This window comes from Phalangium opilio, unplaced genomic scaffold (assembly GCF_054372755.1).
Source record: "Phalangium opilio isolate 3A_F unplaced genomic scaffold, DU_Popi_V2 ptg000082l_1, whole genome shotgun sequence".
Taxonomy (NCBI): Eukaryota; Metazoa; Arthropoda; class Arachnida; order Opiliones; family Phalangiidae; genus Phalangium; species Phalangium opilio.
This window is the reverse complement of record NW_028324189.1, coordinates 3266445-3287565: the sequence shown is the minus strand read 5'-3', so window position 1 is coordinate 3287565 and position 21121 is coordinate 3266445. Positions and strand designations below refer to the sequence as shown.

Below are 21121 nucleotides of genomic sequence, written 5' to 3'. Positions count from 1 at the left end.
CTTTATTTGGGTTAAGCTTTAGCGTAGTAGGAGGCAAGAGATTGAGACAGTCGGTGGGGAGAGGAAGTTGACATTTCGGTGTTTCCGTCCTAATTGATATTTGCATCCCTGGGAAATCTTATCTGGTTGGAGTATGTCCTAAATGGAAGTGAAATTACTTTGAGGACACCCGGCCAAGCTTCTGTTGTGTAACCGGTCTTTGTTTACATGATTAGAGAGTCATTCTAAGATAGACTATGTATGTCCTCTCCTTGCGAGGGGCTAATCACTCCCATATTCCATGTACACATAATACTGTAATCACTGTCAAACGGAAAGAATGTACGCAGAGTTATTACCCCCTCACCTGTTTAGATAGACAATTCCCCTTTAAATGTTTTGGCCAAACATTACGTGTAATTTATTAATTTCGAGAGTTCGTTCGGTGCTTTTAACCATCAGAAATCGCTGCACGTTGGTTGTGTCTACCTGCCGATAAGCTGTAGTGGTTTGAAAGGGCTTTCTTCCCTCTGAAAACTAAGTAAACATAGAGTCTCTCAAACTTTGTAGCTCTATACATCCATACATCCTATAGCTAGACAGAGTAAACATTGTATACAGTTTCACTATATTTTTTTATAAACGGGTCTTTCTACCAGAGCTTTGATTTTTGGTACAGATGAGATTTTTTTTCTTTGGTTCAGAAAATACCTTTAGTAGAGAAACTGAGATTCATTTGAGATTATTGAAGCGCAGTATTACGGTACGGTAAATGAACAAAATCAATCCAACTAATAAAACTAACTCAACCTTGTTGATTCGGAAGTATTTGAGATCAGGTGTATGTTTGTTTTTGCTTCGGGTTCAGGTTCACCTCGAGGTTATCAACCTTATTTAGTAGCTGATAGTTTTATTTAAGGACGTAAAAAGTACACTGGGGATTATGGTTCACAATGTAACAGGAATTTAAAGATAATTTAGACTTAAAATAGACCACAATTAATTTAAGCAAATTAAGCGTACCAATATGTGAAATAAATCGCTTAATTCTTTTAAGTCAAAAGCAATTTATTTTTAAGCCTAAGAAACTCTTTGAAAGTTTAAAGGTGCTTGCATATTGTAAAGTTCATCCTTAGAATGAGTAAATAATTCCATAGAAAACCTGTTATTTCTAGGTTAAACTCTACTCCTTTAAAGGACTGCGTTCAACTGTGGTCGATTTACTATATAAATTGTTTTTATTTCGACGTTAAGTTTCCCCTGAGACTAGAAACTGCTTAATTTGCGTAATGCTATCGCAAAATACGAGTTTTCGAGGCTGTGTAGCGGGTTGAGTGTGGTTGTGGAAAAGGTATAGGAGAGAACTTAATTAAATTAACCGTCTAACGGCCGGGTTACGCTCGGCTCGTTGAGGCGCGAAGGCAGAAAACCCCAGAATCTCGTGCTCTAACGCTATACTATAAACCCAGCCTCAAGGAAACCTACTGCACCAAACACTAACAACAGAAGTATATAATACTTTTCTTCAAGAGAAGTGTACGACAAAGCATAATGCTTCCCAACATCAGAAAATTTACTAAACCGAATCACATACGCGATAAATAGTTCCCTTATCATTGCTGTATTAGCGCTTAACTATTTGCCCAGGCGCATGCGCTTGTGGATTTTTGTCCCACGTCAAGACAATGAAGGTTTGTGGGTTGATTGCTGAGGATTTTAGTACCAATCACTTCAAGAATTCACCCTGCACGGTGCGATGCCTCTCTAAGCAAACAAAAAAGGGTGAACCTGAGAAGAATCATGTTACATAACTAAGGTATTAAGAGGATAAAGAGTGTCATCCTTCTTCCATTATCCCCTTCTGCTAACATCTATTGGTCTATCTTTCGCGAACATTTTCAAAGAGATTCAAACCCATCGAGCGAGTGGTTTTGGGATTAAAGGGGGGGCTTTAATTGCTAAACACGACGGGCGTGGGTGCCCAAATTGCCGGGGCATTTTCGAAATTAGAATTTTTAGGAGTTAATCATACATAAGATTCACTTTATTCCCCATATTCTTTTCTCGAAGCGAAAGTTAAGCCTTGGTTTTGTTTTGATTATGATTATGTACAGTACTCCTAAACAAAATCACTTCTGGTCTCTTTTCATCTCAGATCAATATTATACAAAGCTTACGATGCATTTTTGCTCCGGGTTAAGTGTAGTTTGATTCTGTTCAATTCAAAACAACCGGGATGGAAAATATTCAAATATATTTATGGTTAGAATCGAGTGGTATTAACAGTAATCTTCATCTTTAAAAAATCTCTTTCATTCGAGAGGTAGAGCGTTCATTGGAGCGTCTAGGCGCTGGCTTTTAAGTCGATAAGTTATTCAGGATATACAGTATTGATATGTAAATGAGCTTTTAGGCTTAGCGCTTCCTGAGTTTTGAGGGTTGTAAATGCGTAAAAATGGAAGGAATTAAATTATTTTCGATTGACGTTGGATTAACGCAAAAGTCGTATAGTACGCTTAATCAATATTGGCCTATTTTTCAAAGGCAGCTGCAGGCATTATTGACATTTTTATTCTATACCGAAAGTCGGCTTAATTTTTGTTTTAAATTAATCCTCACTCTGACATGAAATATATCCAGCGTTACACTGTAAATAAAGTTTAACCCTTTATGCTGTCGCTCCTTTTTTGGTAAATTTATTAATGCTAGGTCATTACTCTAGTCTGTCGGTGGCAGTTTCATCCCTTCTTTCGCAAGAATAATATTAGTGATAAGATTATGCCTTAGGGATATAGCTAGCTCTCTTTATATCTTAGTTTTAGGATCGTTTTGGCTTAGCCAAAAAAGGGATGTATAACGCCGTAAGGTTTTATCTGTTATACTAAATCCCCGGAACAATAGAGAAGCAAGTCGCTCTTTACTATCTGAGGAGGCTATCTTCTTACTTTAAATCCCTGGTGCGAATCTGGCGAAGGGGTTTTGACTCAATTCGCAACGCCCGGACGTCGTTCGCTCCCTTTCTCCTTGAGACAAGGAGTACCGTAAAGCCCAGACAATATACTGGAGGCGAAATTATAACGCGGAAGTCGTGAACTGATGTTTGGAACTTGGGATTGAATATTTGAGCACCAGAATAGAAATAATTCTAGCAAGAATCAAGATAGCAAGACCCTCTAGTCAAGATGAAACACCATCTTTCTCCTTGAATACACGAACATAACTCTCGTTTGAATTTAGTAAAATCTAAAACCCTGATATGAAAATTCATAGATAACCAAAACTATGCCTCGAAGCATAATACAACAAATTATTCATCCAAATGTATCTCCAGTGCGTCGTAAACTAATCCTCCTTGGTAGCTAGTCGAAAATTCTTCTCTGCCAGGCGATTTCCCCTACGTGTCGCGAACGGAATTTTAAATGCCTGGATGAAGTTGGTCGCCTCCATCCAAGCATCCAAAAGAGAGATAGTTAACGGAATACAGATTGAGAAGTCGGCAGCGCGGTTCGGTTTTAGCTTGTATACCACCAGACCAGACTGACGACATACGCGTAGGACCAACAAGAGCCAAGCCCTGCCGGCTATTTCCAATGTAACACTCGCCGGCTTTCAATGTTTTGCTGGAAAGACGCCTCTTCGTTCTTTGGAAATAGATGGAGAAAATACTAGGCCTAAGAAGTATTAGGAAAAAGGACAGTATGTTATGGGATGAAGGGGGTAAAGTAGCTAGTGCCAGGCTTAGAGACTCCAGAGAGTATTTGCCTATTTGCACAAACATCTTGGGTTCTAAGACAATTTTTCTTCCAATGCCTTCCTCGAAAATGGGTTCGTTCATTTGGGATTATGTTTTGTAATCCTTTAATTCGAGTTGAAAGGTTTGGTTTTAAAAATATATACACTAAAAGTCTAGAGTAAGTTAGTTTCTGTTAACTATCATCTTTTTATTTTAAAGAAATAATTTAAAATTACGTAAGAAGTTCTTTGGTGAAATTTACTAATGATTTATGGGTATGTCGCATTCCCAACCTGACACTCTGGCATCTCTCTTTTGTTGTGGTCGTATAATTCGTGTAGTCGAGGATATTAGGCTTAACAAATAGGCCTAGAATTCGGAATGTGATGATAGTTTAGTCTAATTTAGATACAGAAAGTGTCAATTAAGGTTTGACAGCACGTGCATGGTAATGTCGCGCGAAACCTTATACACTTTAAAAACCTGTATGGTGATATTTGTATCTTTCTATCTCTCGTTATTAGCGATGACTCAATCAGCGAGACGACAGTCTTATTGCGCAAGAGTTCGCCTTGTCCGACTTTAGTTGTCAATTCAAGAAGCGCATCGCGTAGTTCTCTAAACAAAGTCGACCGACCATTTGAGGAAAGTCGAACTGATTCCTCTTCATCTTCCGGAGTTGGCGGGGGACTTCTTGATACCTTACCATCGTCTCCGAATGTTTACGTTTCTGATCAGGAACTACCCTTATCCGACAGTCACAAAGAATCCGGAGAATTTAGCGAATTTGGCTAACGCGTAAATATTAAATTCAAAAGCGTTTAGGTTTATCTTAAACAAAGACATATCAGACCCCCCGCCGTATGACGCTGTCAGCTGCAGCTTTTTTTAGTAATTGCGTTTCAAATCATTTCCGTTCTGTGGTCGGAAATTCAATATCCGGTATTTACTTCCGCTTAATTTTGATAGCCGTGTTTTTTTACTACTATTATAATAAGCACCGTAAGTATTTCTGGTTCTATTTGTTGGCAATGTAGATATTTTTTTTTGAAATACCAGCAAAAGAAATGGCATAACTAAAACTGCAAACTAAAAATTACATAAATATAAATATAAATATATATAAGTTTTTTTTTTGTCTTTGTGGATGCAAAAACGTTGTATATATCAACCTAAGAAACATTAATTGACAATCAAAATATATACAATATTAATTGGAGGTTTTTAATTTTAAAAGGTCGTATGTATAAAAATACGTTAATTGGAATTTTTGAAGTAAGAAAAAAACGGCCTTTTATGTATAGTATAATTAAAACCTCGAAAAATTTGCATTTCGGTAAATTTTTATAATCATACGTTTTCAAAATTTCTTTAAATTTAATTTCGACTCGACTCAATTATGCAACTGAGCAGTTAGTATTTAGTCAAATTATATGGTCTGTCTCATCGGTAGAACGTTTTTTTCACAAAAGTCACAAATACTCCACTTTAATTTTCACAAAATGTTATATGGAAAATATATGCATTATCTTAGTAGGCAAATTATACTCACATACTATCAAAGGCAAATTGAAGTAACAGGAAATGAGGTATACTGGAGTGGATCACGTGTTTACGACGTGAAGTCTCTCTTCCTCTCGACCAATAAGCGCTCTACTTTAATATTACGTTATCTTTCTCTGAACAAAATAGTTCCGGTTTCATGGTAGGCCTAGTGGATCTCGCATCTCTCCTACTTACTTTACTTTCTGTTATTCTTTAATTTGTCATTGATATAAATAACCCTAAATCCAAAAACCGAAACCGAATGCCTTGTTAATAGATATCACTTCAAAGGAAGTATAATAACTTCTTTAAACTTCAAGATTATCAAACTATTTGAGGTGCAATGGTGGTGATTAAAAAAACCTCTGAAACATAATTGATATGCACAAATACACAATTACAAATACACGTACTCGTGTTGTGCGTAAGATAACATTGTTCTACGTGTTTATTTTAATGGGGAAAGATGTGTTAAAATTAGGCTTAGCAATGAAAGATTGATTTAAAAGTAGATGTATTTCCCGAGTAAAACAAAAAGTGATAGGTAGTATTTTTTACATTTTTAACCGCCATTTCCCAAGATGGATATTCATTAGCGAGTACCTACTACCAAGAAGTGATATCTAGTTTACTAGGGAGAAGATATAAATTCGCCACATTTCTAGCTTTATCTCCAGCCCAAACTTAGGTCCGGAGTTAATCCCCGCCTCTAAATTACAACCAGCATCTCATTGGTTCTTGAAAACTCACGTCGGCGCGACGCGAATGACGGAAACTACGTATTTCCCGACTGAGGAGAGGCGAAATAGCCCGGCCTCCTTTTACGTCCCCCCTTTATTTTGAACGGGGGCCTGGGACTATGGCTCGCGAATACTTAGGCATCTTATACCTTCTTCCTTGTAAACCAGATATCGCTTCTTGCTACTACCTAAGATTAATGTCCTTGCAAAGTTTCAGTTTCCTTGGTGAAGCGGTTTAGGCTTAACATTGATGAACATTTTTTGGATTTATCTTGACGTAAACCAGAATACCACTCGTTTTTAGAAGCTATTTAAATATTCGTGATTACTGTAAACTGTAAATCCAATAACAATAGAGAAGATTCAAATTTCAGCCCAAAATATAGGGGTATAAAGCAGCTTACAATGTTTAGTGGCTTGGAACCGTTAATTTGCTAAAGTCTGTTGGTATTTGAATGTGATATATAGAGCAGAGTCAGATGTCTCTCTTTCGCCAGAAAGGACTGGGAATCTGTTATAATAAGTTCATTCGAATGTAAATTAGCATACGTTAATGCCCCATTTAGTTTATTAGATTAGTGATTAGGTCTGAACTTAAACATAATTCAAGGGGAGGGAGATACGCGGAATTAAAGTTGTTTAGACTTAATTAGTTTAATTAATTTTTACCATACCAGAGTTAAAGATTGATAAAAAGCATACACTGATTAATTAAGTAAAGTTCAATTAATTTAATAATCTTAATTTATGGTTCAATTAAAAGAAATAACTCAAAAAATTTAAATCAAGATGAACTTTGCAAATAATTAAAAAAAACTCAAATTTTATACATGCGAGTGATGGAATTTCACCTATACCCAATGTCATCTTTTTAATAACAAAAGTCACAGAATGGGAGTAACTATATATTACTTATAAATATTAAATGAAATAATGAAATTATTTAAAAAAGATGAAAAAATAAAAAATAAAAAATGGTGCTTCAAGATAATATAAAAATGAACAATGTTTAATATAACAAAATAATAATAACAATAATAATAAACGTACAATATAATGGACGTATTTTCAATGTCTCTTCGCCTAAGTGGTATTACTCAAAAAATATATTAAAAATGATTTTCGGTTAAAAAAAATAGAATAAATAAATAAATAAATATACATATATATAAATTAACAATATATTTCCCTAAATATAATTAATAAATAGCTTTAATATTAACTGATAATTTATAATAATATTATTTTCCTTCAGATGTGGCATGCACTTAATTAATTCCCAGTTTATAAATTTTGAATCGAGGAATTTATATATATATTATAAATAACAATGTATAACTTCGTCTCCAAAAATAACCAACCCATACCATTAACACTTTGTGAAGAAATAAAGATATTTCTTTGGTTTTTATATAAAAAAAATCAATAAATATTTTTAATTCACTTTGCTTTAGAATTTTAGGAATTATTTCATCTGGAAATTCCACTCAATCCTGAATAGAAATGATATACCCTTTTAGTTGCTTGAAATCGACGTATCTCAGGTCAGAATTTTGGTCACTTCTAAAACACTGAGCTTATTTTTTATTTTTAAAAATTTCAGAAGCAACAAATTAATTATTTTCAAACCAATAACCAATTATTTGAGCAGACGTGATTAAAAATAACTTTGGGAACATTTTAAAAAGTTTAGTCGCTGGCTTAAGGTATTTATAACAAAGTTTTAAATTAATGGGACATAGGCATAGAATAGGTGCGAATACCGTACTATATAGTAAGTTTAAACATACTTTTAAGCGTCTTATTAGTAAACCAAGGCCCATCCTCACGTCTTTCTACTTCAAACTTTTAAAAGAATAATGAATAGGTTGGCGAAGAAAGCTCCCTGCTCTGAGAAAGTAAATTGAATTAATAAAAGTCTCTTTACGAAAGTTAAATTGCATCCCTGAACTAAATAAATAGTAAAAGAGACTTTTAGGAACTTTAAAGGGACCCTTTTGTAGTGTTATATTATGTTAAATTCATTAACGTCTATTTATAATGTCGCTTACGTTCACGGATCTTGATGTTACCACAAGGTAACAATACAACTCCAATGGACTAACTTTCTATGTAATGACTGTGTTAGACAATTCTCTCAGTCGAACCATAAGTTCATAAGATAAGTTGGCCATACGTTTGTCACTGGTTACAAACTGGAGCTTGTCATGAAAAGACAACGTAGATCATAGATTCGAGATAAAGCAACGCCTAGTGAGGTGCTGTCAAAGGCTTAGTACAGACTAAATAGGAAGATGGAAGTCCTACCAAACGGAGTGTAGTTCAGTCACAACTTTTCTGGATTGGATTTTCTGGATTCTGTGGCTTGTCCCTTAGAGTTGTATTATTATGAATATATTGCTAGGTGTGAAGTACTCTGTATTATTTTCTTTCCTAGGCCTAAGTAATTTTTTCTAAGGAATGCAGATTTTTTAAGTCTGGGCTGAAAATTAGTTTATCTCTCAAGTTGCGAATTTCAATAAGGGGAATTAGAAACCCTAAAAAATGGTTGAGAGGTATAAGAAAATATATATACTTGTACTATCGTTTTCGAAACTTAATTTATCTTCAAGAAAATGTTGCATTCCTTTCATCTTTTCCTTTAACTACATTATTTTTCTTTCTAATTTTAGTTATTCGCCTACTCAACATTTTCTTACTTTCTTGATAATATTCAGTTTCCTTTTTTAAATATTTTTTCGGAATTATTTTAATACCACAGTCTGAATACCGAATCAGATCTAGACGAGGCTAAACGTTGCCTGATACGTCTGTAGTTTTTACGAGCCATTAACTCGAAGAAGTAAGTGTTGCGCAACTCGCGTCTCTCTAATGTCTTACAAAAGACAGAGTGTACATTGGAAAGCAGTCAGAGAAGGTAGGTTAATTGATATGTGCAAAAGACAAGTATTGAACCCCTGGCGTAGTTTAATAACAAAGTAAGTGACCCCTTTATTGTTGCCTTGACCAACTCCGTGTACTTCCTCAATTTTTGCTACCCCATAACCTTTGATCATCGCCTACATCCTCGAAGCCACTTGTTTCCTTGATTAGATAACGAAAAAAAGAAGTCTACATTTGCCCTACCCTTCTCTAACATGTACGGTTGTGTTAAGATAAGCCTATGTCTATTATGGAGGGAAGCCAAGAATGGACGAGTTCATGGCCTTCAACCCGACCAATAACGCAACGCGGTTCTAGTAATTTCTTAGGCAAGCAGTTTCTGTTATGATAGTCTTAAATATCCCTTCTCCTCTCTCTGTTTGGGGTCTATTTTCCGTTCCCGAGCTCCTCTACATTTACCCAATCGGAATATTGAGGACCTTTTCCTCGATCTCCACTTGTCCAATTCAGGAAGAATATTGGTGGAGGCGTCTGTCCGATGAAATAGAAGCAATACTGGTGAAAGGGGGAAGCGAGTAATATTGCGCGTGGGTTTCGTTTTGTTTCATCTTAACCTATGGATGCATTGACTCTATTATCAGACGCTGCAAAAACACCCAATGTCTTGGAGACTTGATTTATAATAGGATTAACTTTGGCCCTTATTCGGATCACGTTCTCTTCGCGCTTGTTCCTTTTCCCCAACCGTTTCGATTCCAACTCTGTACTTGCCTCTTCCATAAGTTCATAAGATATGTTACATAAGTTTGTCACTGGTTAGTGAGAGCTTGTTATGAAGTGACGTAGGTAAAGCGATGCCTGGTGAGGCACTGACCAAGGCTTAGTACAGACTAAATAGGAGAAGATGGAAGTCCTGCAAAATTAACCGAGTGTTGTCAATTCTCGCTTGACGTTCTCGAACTAGCTCGAGCTGTAAGTCTCATACTTAGGGAACATATCTTATAAACTTATGCTCTTCCGTATACTCCTTCTGCTCTAGAGGCTCTGTCTCGTCGCTTTGTTTTCTTTTTTATTTCAGAAAGGATTGCAGCTAGTGAATCTTCACTAAGGCAACCGTAGCTGCATGGTAGAGTCGAAATCTAGTTCCGCTAAATTAGGCAAAAATTCCCATCGGAGGCTTGTCTAACTTCTCCCAATTTTTATCATGAATTGCAACTGTAGTTTAAAGTTATCAATAAGAGGTTTCAAGCATTCCCAAGCCTTTGTCTTTAGTAGACTTAAAGGATGAAATTAATTATGCACTCCAAGGAGTCGATAGCCGAAAGAGAAATATGCGAGCTTCGTCCGATGTCGTAATCCTTCTTAGAGTGTCAAGGTTTAATAAGATTTTTAATTGGAGATTTTTGAGCCCTGATTTTTACCGTATCTGCATCAAATTAAAACTCACGATCTGGGAATAAATTAGAATCAAAAATATGATTGTAAATATTTAAATCTTTTATACAAGTTTCTACTATAAGGTCAAGTTAAAAATGAACGCTGGACTGTTTTGAAATTTGTGGCCAACAGAGCGTAAGGATTGAGAATATAACTCGGGCATTATCAATCTTTAACGAGAGTCTAAAAGTAATCCCTAATGGAAGAAAACGATATCCAAGAAAAGGATAACACAGGAGCTAAAGGATTTTTTCCCACTGTCTTGTAAGTTGTAAAAAGAAATACTACTTAGCTACTAGCGAATTCCGCACTTGGCTATAAATATCGATAAAAAGCGAGGGCCCGCGCCGACGGAAACCCATTTACGAAATCGGACGTACACCCACCCAATCCAGAATTGCCATTAATGGAAAGCGTTGAAAAGGCTTAACTCACACTACTAGAGGTGAAGGTTCACCAGAAATCGACAAATCAAACACCAGTTACACCGTCACTGATTTACTCGTGACTACACTACCACTTCGAATCGGAATTCCAATCCTGCTTGAATCCCCGGCTCTTTATTCTCAATTCCGAAGACTCTATTCGCGACTCCATAAGTTTATAAGTTATATGCTCCATAAGTACGACACTACCTATACTTCGTAATGCTAGAGACTTGCAGAGAGCTAGTTCGAGAACGACAAGCGAGAATTGAAGTCCTACACTCGGTGGTTAATTTTGCAGGACTTCCATCTAGGTCCTATTTAGTCTGCATTACTAAGCCTTTGACAGCGCCTCACCAGGCATATTCGCTTTACCTCGAATCTATGGAGTTTCACCTACGTTGTCACTTCATGACAAGCTCTCAATAAACAGTGACAAACTTATGGAGCAAATCTTATTAACTTATGGCGACTCACGGATCTGTCTATGGTGGTTGCAAGAAGGTATTCCGATATTCAACCTTAAATTGTATCGAAATTTGGTTGATTTTAAGCTGGGAAAATACTCTTTTTAAGAATGGAAGTATAGCTTTCTGAACGACTATTCCAGTTGGATGGAAGAAAGCTTTTAAACTCGAATGTCACGGGGTTGTTCAGTCGCATTTGCTTTCTGTTCAATGTGAGATTTCAGTATCCAAAGTGGGGCCCAGGCCCATTTTAATCGATGTCAGGGAAAGAACCTCACTTTGGAAAAACCAATAAAGTTAGGTTTCAATTGTGATGGGTTCACTTTGCGATACGTTGAAGGTTCCACCTGATACGTATTTAATTTTCATTTTAGTATCGAGCTAAGCTTTTAAAGGTAATATTTTCAAAGCGGTGTTTTGGAGAAGTTGTGGACAGGTTGAAAATACGATTTTTCGATTTTCCAATGATTCGGAAAGTAGGGTTGTTAAAGCGGTGGGTCTTGTTGCTTTAATGGCAAAAAGTGTTCGTTTTTCTGCCTCTTCCCTTGATTTTCTAGAATTAGATGAAAGTCGTTTACCCTTTTAAAAGCTATTTCGGATTGTTAGTTGTCGTTAAAACGGTGGCTTTTAGCAATAATTATATTGATTAAAGTTAAGTTTATTTTCTAGAGATAAACGATATTGCTTTAACTTTTAAAGTTTAAGACTTAAATACCAGAAATTCAATATTTAGAAGAAATGTTTCCTTTTTTTTTTTGCTTTTATTGATGAATTTCGCAGTGATAATTAAATCTCTATGGAAATGTGTTTTAAAATAACCAAATTTTTAATACAAATTCAGTTTCTTATTTTCTCTAAATCCACATTTCATAAAAATCCACCTTGAAAAATTGAAATTCAAACAAAGTTTTATAAAAATCTTTAGGGAGCGATTTTCCCAGTTCAAAACTTTCTAGCGCAAACCTAAAACTCAAAGGAAAAGAAGTATTAAGGTATCAAATATTGATTTAAAAGAGAATCCTTTAAGGAAATTTATTTCTTTCCTCATCTCCGAGTAAAAGAAAATTTAAAAAAGTAAAAAAGTAAGATGATGATTTTGATTTTTCTTATAAAAACATTCGAAAAAAAAACTGCCGCCTTGCGTGCGATACTTCCATCCATAAATTTCAACCTTAGAAAGTAGCAAATAATCCAGTAAGAATTCAGTTTAACAATTGATTTTTTCTCCTTTTCAATATGGGAATCCTGCCTGTAGATTTTAAGCCCGATTTGAGAACGAGAATCCCTTCTTGTATCCTATAACATCAAATCTACTCACACTTGCTTCTCTGCTTTTCTACTTCAAGAGCTTCGGGGTCCCTAGGGTGGTCATCAAGCCGACGAATATAACATCATACCACCGAGTATACCATCGTTTTCTCTTTCTATCTCTCATCCCTATGGTTTATCCTCATCTTGAGCCTCCCACTTCCAGTACCAGGCTGCTATCCCAACCCCTTATTTCCTTTTTTTGCGGGAAGGGGGTCCGATGTCTATCGATCACGCGGCATACAGAATGGGCGTCTCAATCAACAATTCGCCCTTTTTCTTGTACACATTTTAGTTCCACCATCATTGTAGATCTGATAAAAGCATTCAGTTGAAGATGTATGTGGTTTTTGCGCGTGACCTTAACGTATTAATACTTAAAGGATTAGTAACTAAATGTTTCCATTTTGAAATGGAACGCTGCCAGGGCATAAAGAGTTTCCAATCCTTATCCTTCATATTCTTTGTGGCCATTACCAAAACAATTTTTTATCTATATATACGTAGCCCTTGAAGCTATAGCCAGGGTCACAGGGTAAGGGCCGATGCCGCCGCTGTGTGCAAGAGCTCTTTCCTGTAAATATAACTCGGGGATTCTTGCCTCTGTTGAGGATATCGCTGTTCCGAATCTAGCCACATACCTCCCAACGGAGGTATTCTCTCCTCTCACCCATTCTATATATATTCTTGATTTCCGTTATAGTGGACTATTTGGGAACTCTGTCTTTTTTTACCCCTGACTGCCGAACCAACCTTCTTCATATAAAAGCTTAGAACCCCATTAGTCGAAGTGTATAGACGTTTCCTGATAACATTGCCAAATGTTTTCTATCTTTCCAAGATAGATGTAGATAAACCTTTACCGAGCAAAGGTCCTCCGTGTAAAGGACCACAATCCAATTTACCCCTACGATTGTGATGGATTTACATCAAGTATATTAACTTCTGATGAAGCTATCTCCAACTCGAATGGTCAGACCCAAAAAACGCGAAGAAAAAGAAACTAGATCGAAAGATTTTTCTCTTTATTATTTTTTTTCATCACGAGACATTCTTTTCAAAGGGTTCTTCCTACATATTTTCCCCTATCCTTCTATTCTTTATTACTTAACCTTTGTGAACCCTGTTCCTATAGTTTTTGGTCACCCGAAACCTTGTAGGGGTATTTACCAAACTTATCTTGAAAATCCCGGAATCATCGCTCAATCTTTTTCTTATTTCAGTCGATGTGGGGCTTCAAAATAAATACCGATGGCTATATATATACGTTTGAGGAATGTCCAAGAAAGTTTTATTTTATTGGTGCTGCTGCTGTTCCGGTATTTTTTATATTTTTGGTTCTTTTCTGGACAGATTTGTAAGGGGTGTCAGTAACAGTCAAAAGTTCACAGTTTGACGAGAAATACTTGAAATATCTTAAGCAATATCCCTTAGGGTGTTATGTACGATAAGGTATCACAATTCGGGAATGTCATAATCACTCAGAAAGAGTCAAAAACTGTAGAATCCCCCCATTCGCAGAGACGTATGGACATAATTTTCACTATCGGGTGTTACCAGAGCTAAAAGATTGTGAGACAAAGAAAAGCAGTTCAGTTTGAATCAGTTCTTAACTAACTTGCCTAAAAGCATTGAATGATAAAGCTAGGAGATGAAATTAGTACTCAGAAACCGTTAGCGGTGAGTGATTACCATCTCGGAAAACAGACTCTTAGGTTTATCAACATCGATAAATTTAGTACCAGCAAAAATAATATACTTAATTTAGTCAAATTACTTTCCTTGTCCCAAATGTCCCCACCAACACATTGACACGCTAATAGATGCGAGGAAAACATAAAAATGAAAGATGGTTCGTTATCTTACACACAAAAACGCTCTCCTAAGTCCTAACGAATTCTTTTTTCCCCGATTTTTTTTTTCTATCTATCCCTGAAAAATAAAAAACCCTTTTTTTTTGGAAGAGAGGGGGGATTTCTTTTGGACGATCCACTCTCATCTATCAACGTCAGCCTCGTTCCTCTTTTCTTCAATATTGGATACTATATTCTCGAGTTTCAGCTAAACCAAGAACTCATATAAGCGATGAGAACACATCCCTTACTTCATTCAGAATCGTTATATTCTTGCCAATATGACAGGCGATTCATCAGAAAACCATAAATACCTAAAAACAAATGCTAGCTGAGATTACAGACAACAAACACTACAACCATAAGTTCGTAAGATATTTTCCATAAGTTTGTCACTGGTAACTTAGAATCTGGAGCTTGTCATGAAGTGATTGAAGTAGGTCATAGATTCAGGGTAAAGCGACGCCTGGTGATGCGCAGTCAAAGGCTTAGTACAGACTAAATAGGACCTAGATGGAAGTCCTGCAAAATTAACCACCGAGTGTAGCCATTCAATTCTCGCGTCTGTAAGTCTCAAGGATTACGAAGTATAGGAAGTGTATAACTTATGTAACATATCTTTTAAACTTATCCAATTCAACCTTTGAAAGTTCTCCGATATTATATGGGTTCTTGTAGCAAAGAGAGTACAGAAAATAGAAGAAAAAACCCACACACCTTAAACCATCTTTGCTCGCACGTGCCACGTGGGTTATAAGGGTTTTATATACACCACTGGCATTGAAATTCAAACTGGGTACACGATACGACGATGGTCTTAAAAACCCATGTATACATAGGGCGCTGTTGGAGGCTAGTTTTCTAGTGCTAACATATCACTGGATGAATAAAAAAAACGTTTCCTAACTCTCCGCTTTAAGGAATAACAATAAGGTTGTATAACGAAATGGTTACAGATGAGCGCAGTATGGTTGGTATAAAGTGGTTTTAGTTTGAAGTGTGTGCCAACTTGCCAAGCCACAGACTTAGACAGACCTTACAGGTGTTTAAAGAGATCCTTTATTCTTGTTTTTGATTTACAATAAAATGTAGACGGGTTAAGTTTGTTTTGAAGGAATTGTAGTATAGTCTATTTACTTTGCACTTGAAACCCTTCCATCGACTTGTCTGCCATACGTGATTAACCCTCTGTTTACAGGTTTAAGCAAGAACCCACGTAAAATCTGAGAACATACGAACAATAATCCATGACCTTTTACTTTTGCACTGCGTAGTTATGTGAGCCAAAACACGAGAGAACCCACTTTTAAAAGTGGGGGAAAGAAACCGATATTACTAAAATACAATAGAAGCCCTATTCTATTATTAATGAATCTTCTCAGGGTTTATGTGGGTTCTTGCTTAATGGGATAATCTCTGCCATTAGTAGGAAGACAGGTTATATTCCATTAAATTAATAGTGGAAAGTTGTCTCAAGTAGTCTGGAATGTTTTGTTTAAGTTAGATCAATTGTTAAGCCTAAAATTGGTCTTAAGTTTAATTCCAGATTAATGCTATACCGTAGACCATTTCCAACTGTCCAATAATGTTGGGTTAGTACCAAAGGTCAATACCTACGGGAGATAAGGATTGATAAGATATAGACCTTTGGTGCTACCGAACATATAAAAAGAGAGTGTAACGCTGCAGGCGGGCAGTCTTGATTTAGTCACAATAAAGTTAACATTGGCAACCAACATGGTGTCAGAAGTCGGGTACGCGGAAACTTAACATTCTCGCGTTTTTAACCCATACCTAAGTTCGGAATTATACCTGCCGCCACGAATATGGCTGCCTCCAGTGTACCGGCGCCTAAGCCTGTAGAATGTGCCGTGGATGCCGCCGAGAATTTTGCCACCTTTCAAGAAGCTTTTGCTGACTACCGGATTGCCACGGGCCTCAACACAAAAACGGATGCCGTTCAGGTTGCAACACTTCGCTCATTACTGGGAGACGAATGTCGGAAGGTACTCAAAACTCTAAATCTCTCAGCCGAATCTCAATCCACTACTGAGGGTATCCTTACCGCCTTAACCAACCACTTTACGTCGAGAAAAAACACGCTTTACCCCAGATTCTTGTTCCGTGCCGCTACACAACAACCCTCCGAAACAATGGATCAATTTTACATCCGACTGAGAACTCTAGTCAAGGCTTGCAAGTATCGAAGTACTGAAATGGAAAACGACCTTGTCACCGATCAACTTGTTCTCGGTAGCCGCGATAAACAGACGAGGGCTGAACTCTTTCGAGCAGCCGATCTACCAACATTGACCGAAGCACTGGATGCACTACGAATCAGCGAAAGCGCCAACACCGAATTAAAACATGTCGAAGCGGAAAACACACACGCGTCATCCGAATCAGACAACATAAATTACGTACATCACCGACCACGGGCCCAAAGTTTGCCGTATCGACGTCCAGGTCATCAATACAAACGATATCCATCAACGAGAAGCAATTTTCGACATCGATCAAACTCCATCGAGAGTTCTTCTTGTCAGTACTGTGGAATACAGCATTCAAGGGGAAGCTCCTGTCCCGCTTATGGGAAACGTTGCAACTTCTGCCAACGTCTTCAACATTTTGAATCCGTTTGTCGGACGAAGGGACGACGATCAGTCAACTGTCTCGAAGACCACCAGCTGCGTCAGTCACCTGAAAGCGCATACAACGACCAAGAGCTTCTCCACTACGTACAAGAGCCAGTGTTGTCTGGTCACCATCAACTTGCCACAACGAGCCACGATAACCGGACGGAAGAAAATCGATACGATTCAGAAGAACTGTTTCACATAGAGGAAATATCCCTCGATTTAAAGAAACCTTGTTCGAACGATGAAGTGCATGCCGTGCAGACACAGGGCACCCGAAGAAAACTCTTCTGCGACCTTCAGATCCACGAGGTGAACCGACAGCCCCAAACGCTACACTGCCAGCTTGATACTGGGGCCACATGCAACGTAATGAATCTGGCCGTCTTTCAAACTATTCAGCGCACTTCATCGGTATTCACCCCGACATCGTCCAAAGGCCTTACACTGTATGACAACTCAGTCATGCACCTTGTTGGAGAAACCACACTAACATGTTCCGTGGGGGAAAGGAAACAAAACCTGAATTTCAAAATCATCGAAGGGCCTCATAAACCGCCGCTGCTTTCAGCGACAACCTGCGTGGAGCTGGGACTAATTACGGTCAATGAGGTCTGTCACGTAGATGTACAGTCACGAGAGTCATCGATCATGACACAAGCCGCGATGACGGGCAGATCAATAATAACCGAGTACATTGACGTATTCGAAGGTCTGGGTGAATTTCCGGGAGTCTATACGATTGAAATTGATAAGTCAGTGCCACCGGTTCAACACTTGCCACGCCGAGTGCCAGTCGCTCTTTTAAATCCTCTCAAGCAAAAATTGGATGAATTGGAAAGCAGAGGAATCATAGCCAAAGTAACAACACCTACGGACTGGATCAGTAGTCTTGTGATAGTACAAAAGAAGCAGAAGACAAAGATTCCTGGTGGACAAGCCAAGAACTCGATAAGAATATGTATAGACCCTAAGGATCTAAATAAAGCCATCAAACGGGCAAAATATCCAATGCCAGTTTTGGACGACATCTTACCAAGCCTAACAAATGCTAAAGTGTTCTCAGTACTGGACGCCAAAGACGGATTTTATCAGATTCGGTTGTCGGAGGAAAGTTCTTACCTCACCACATTTTGGACACCGTTTGGACGATTCCGATACCTACGTATGCCGTTCGGAATATCGTCCGCGCCTGAGGAGTTCCAACGGCAAGTGCTGGAACTACTAGAAGGCCTACGAGGCGTATACGACATCCACGACGATATCCTAGTCGTAGGGTGTGGATCATCCATCGAAGATGCAATAACCGATCATCACCGGAACTTGAAAGCCTTACTGGCCCGAGCCAGGGAGCGGAAGTTGAAACTAAATAAAGATAAAGTGCGCCTAGCACTTACGACTGTCACGTACATGGGCCATCAAATCACCCAGAGTGGAATCAAACCAGACCCCGCAAAAATTCAAGCGATTGTCGAGATGCCGGCACCGAAGGACAAAAAAGCCCTCCAGAGGTTTTTGGGAAGCGTCAATTACGTTAGTCGTTTCCTCCCAGCGATGTCCACTGTAAGTGAGCCGCTCAGACAACTGCTAGAGAAGGACACGTTGTTTGCCTGGCAGGGTAGGCAAGAGTCTTCGTTCAAACAACTGAAGAAGATGTTAACGGAAGCACCAATTTTAGCGTATTACAATAACGGAACGGATGTCACGATTCAATGCGATGCTTCGGAATCGGGCCTAGGAGCCGTACTGTTGCAAGAAGGCCGTCCAGTGGCTTATGCCTCCAGAGCTTTGACGTCGAGCGAAACAAACTACGCTCAAATAGAAAAGGAATGTCTCGGAATAGTGTTCGCCTGTGGCCGCTTTGAACATTACATAGGAGGCTGTAACAGAGTAGTAGTTGAAACGGACCACAAGCCTTTGATACCCATATTTACGAAACCACTACGTTTAGCGCCCAAGCGTCTGCAACGGATGTTATTACAACTACAGTCACGAAGCTTACACGTCCAATACAAACCGGGGCCAACTCTTCACATAGCGGATATGCTAAGTCGAAGTTTTCTGCCATACACGGGTCAATCGCAATCTCCAAACATTGACATTTACAACGTGGAAGAAGAAAATTTTCAAGATATAGCCTCTGTAGAGCCAGAACGGTATTTGCCTGTAAGCTCCACCACACTGGAAGAGATACGAGCCGCTACGCAGAAAGATGACGTTCTACAGAAGCTCAAACAAGTCATCCTAAAAGGTTGGCCACAGGGACAAAAGGAACTTCCCGTCGAACTGCGATGTTTCTGGCACACAAGAGACGAGTATACAACTGATCAAGGAATCCTGTATAAAGGGCAAAGACTGATAGTTCCGGAAGCCGTTAGACAAACCATTTTGGAAAGACTCCACTACAGTCACCTGGGCTCAGCTGCGACCATTAGGAAAGCACGAGAAACCGTTTACTGGCCGGGAATCGAGAAGGAGATTGAAAACTATGTAGGCCGATGTAGCCCTTGCCAAACATTCTTAACGAAGCAGTATCGAGAACCACTGAAACCTTTCGAAATTCCAACACTCCCATGGCAAATGGTAGCGCAAGACATATTTACACTAAACGACGTCAACTATCTGGTCACCGTCGACTACTACAGTGGTTTCTGGGAACTCGACATCCTGAAATACATGACGGCCGCGACATTAGTCAACAACACCAGAGCTCATTTTGCTAGACACGGCGTCCCACAGGTGTTGATAACCGATAATGGAACGAACTTCGTCGGAAAAGAATATGCGGATTTCGCCGCAAAATGGGGTTTCATTCACGTAACAACGTCCCCGTACCATAGTAAATCTAATGGGAAAGCAGAATCAACTGTCAAAATAGTGAAAAACCTTCTTAAGAAGGTCGAATTCGCGAAACAAGATGTAATGTTAGCGATTCTGGTATGGAGAAATACGCCGCAAAAAGACGGATCGACGCCAGCACAGAAGCTTTTTTCACGCCAAGTAAAAACACCAATACCAATGGCTCCAGAAAAACTACAACCAGCCGTCATAAGGAACGTCTCCCAAGTCATAGCGGAAAGACAGAGGAACATGAAGCGTTGGTATGACAAGGGCACACGAGCATTGCCAACGATTACAAAAGGTCAAAGTGTCAAAATGGATCCAAGGAAACGGCATACACCATGGATAACTGCCACCTGCGAAGCTAAAGTTGGATCCAGGTCCTATCTTCTACGAACAGACAAAGGGTCTATTTTTAGACGAAACCGCCAAGACATTCGGATTGCCAAGTCACCTGTTCAGTCGATACAACTAAAAGACCAAAATGAACCGAACCGGAGTCACATAAGGAATCCATACTATGGATTTAGACCAAGAACAGTTTTAAGCAACTATCGACGAGCCACATATCCCAAAAACCCAGTCTTTGATCCCGACGTTCGAGCAAATGTTCCTGACGACCAAGTCACTTTCCCTGAGGTTCGAGTTAATATTCCTGACAACCAAACCATTGATCCTGACGTTCGAGTTGATGACCAAATCACTGACCCCATTGTTCGAATCAATGTATCTGACGATGCCGCCCATCCTCATGGCCAAACCAATTTGCCAGATGACAGTCATGACTGTCCTAGGACGGAGATGGACAAGCAGCTGGCAGAGTCGGCCACCGAAACAAGACATTGTCTCCGGGACCGTAATAAAATCAAGTTACCCCAAAGGTATCAAGGAGGGACGGCAGAATATGAAAAGTGGACTTTTAAGAAAACTAAAATGTAGTGGACTTTCGGTGTTATAAATGTATACTATTTTGATTTGAAGTTTTAACTATAATGCTAATGTTACGTTAATTGAAATAATACTATGTTAGTTTAGTTGAAGTAATCCTGCTTTAGTTGCATTTTTAATAATTTTGGATTAACTAAATTTAAATGTTTTGCTTGTATCAATGTTAGTTAAGCAAAGAGTTTTATTATAAAAAAAGGGAGATGTTGGGTTAGTACCAAAGGTCAATACCTACGGGAGATAAGGATTGATAAGATATAGACCTTTGGTGCTACCGAACATATAAAAAGAGAGTGTAACGCTGCAGGCGGGCAGTCTTGATTTAGTCA

General features: G+C 38.4%; 1 protein-coding gene and 1 long non-coding RNA gene across 3 annotated transcripts in view; one reads left to right on the top strand and one right to left on the bottom strand.

Annotated features, from left to right (window-relative positions):
• Positions 1-7376, top strand: part of LOC149650965 (uncharacterized) — a 57875-nt gene extending 50499 nt beyond the window's left edge. For both annotated transcript variants that reach the window (XM_089847701.1, XM_089847700.1), the window contains one exon: positions 4237-7376. In XM_089847701.1, coding sequence (XP_089703827.1) covers positions 4237-4507 — 271 coding nt within the window. In that variant the 3' untranslated portion in view covers positions 4508-7376. The remainder of the gene's footprint in view (positions 1-4236) is intronic.
• LOC149650966 (uncharacterized) lies at positions 66-3277 on the bottom strand. The gene is made up of 3 exons (XR_016371013.1): positions 2925-3277; positions 208-516; positions 66-138 (listed from the first exon to the last, which is right to left on the bottom strand). It is a non-coding gene; the product is annotated as an uncharacterized LOC149650966 (long non-coding RNA).
• Positions 7377-21121: the final 13745 nt, after the last annotated feature.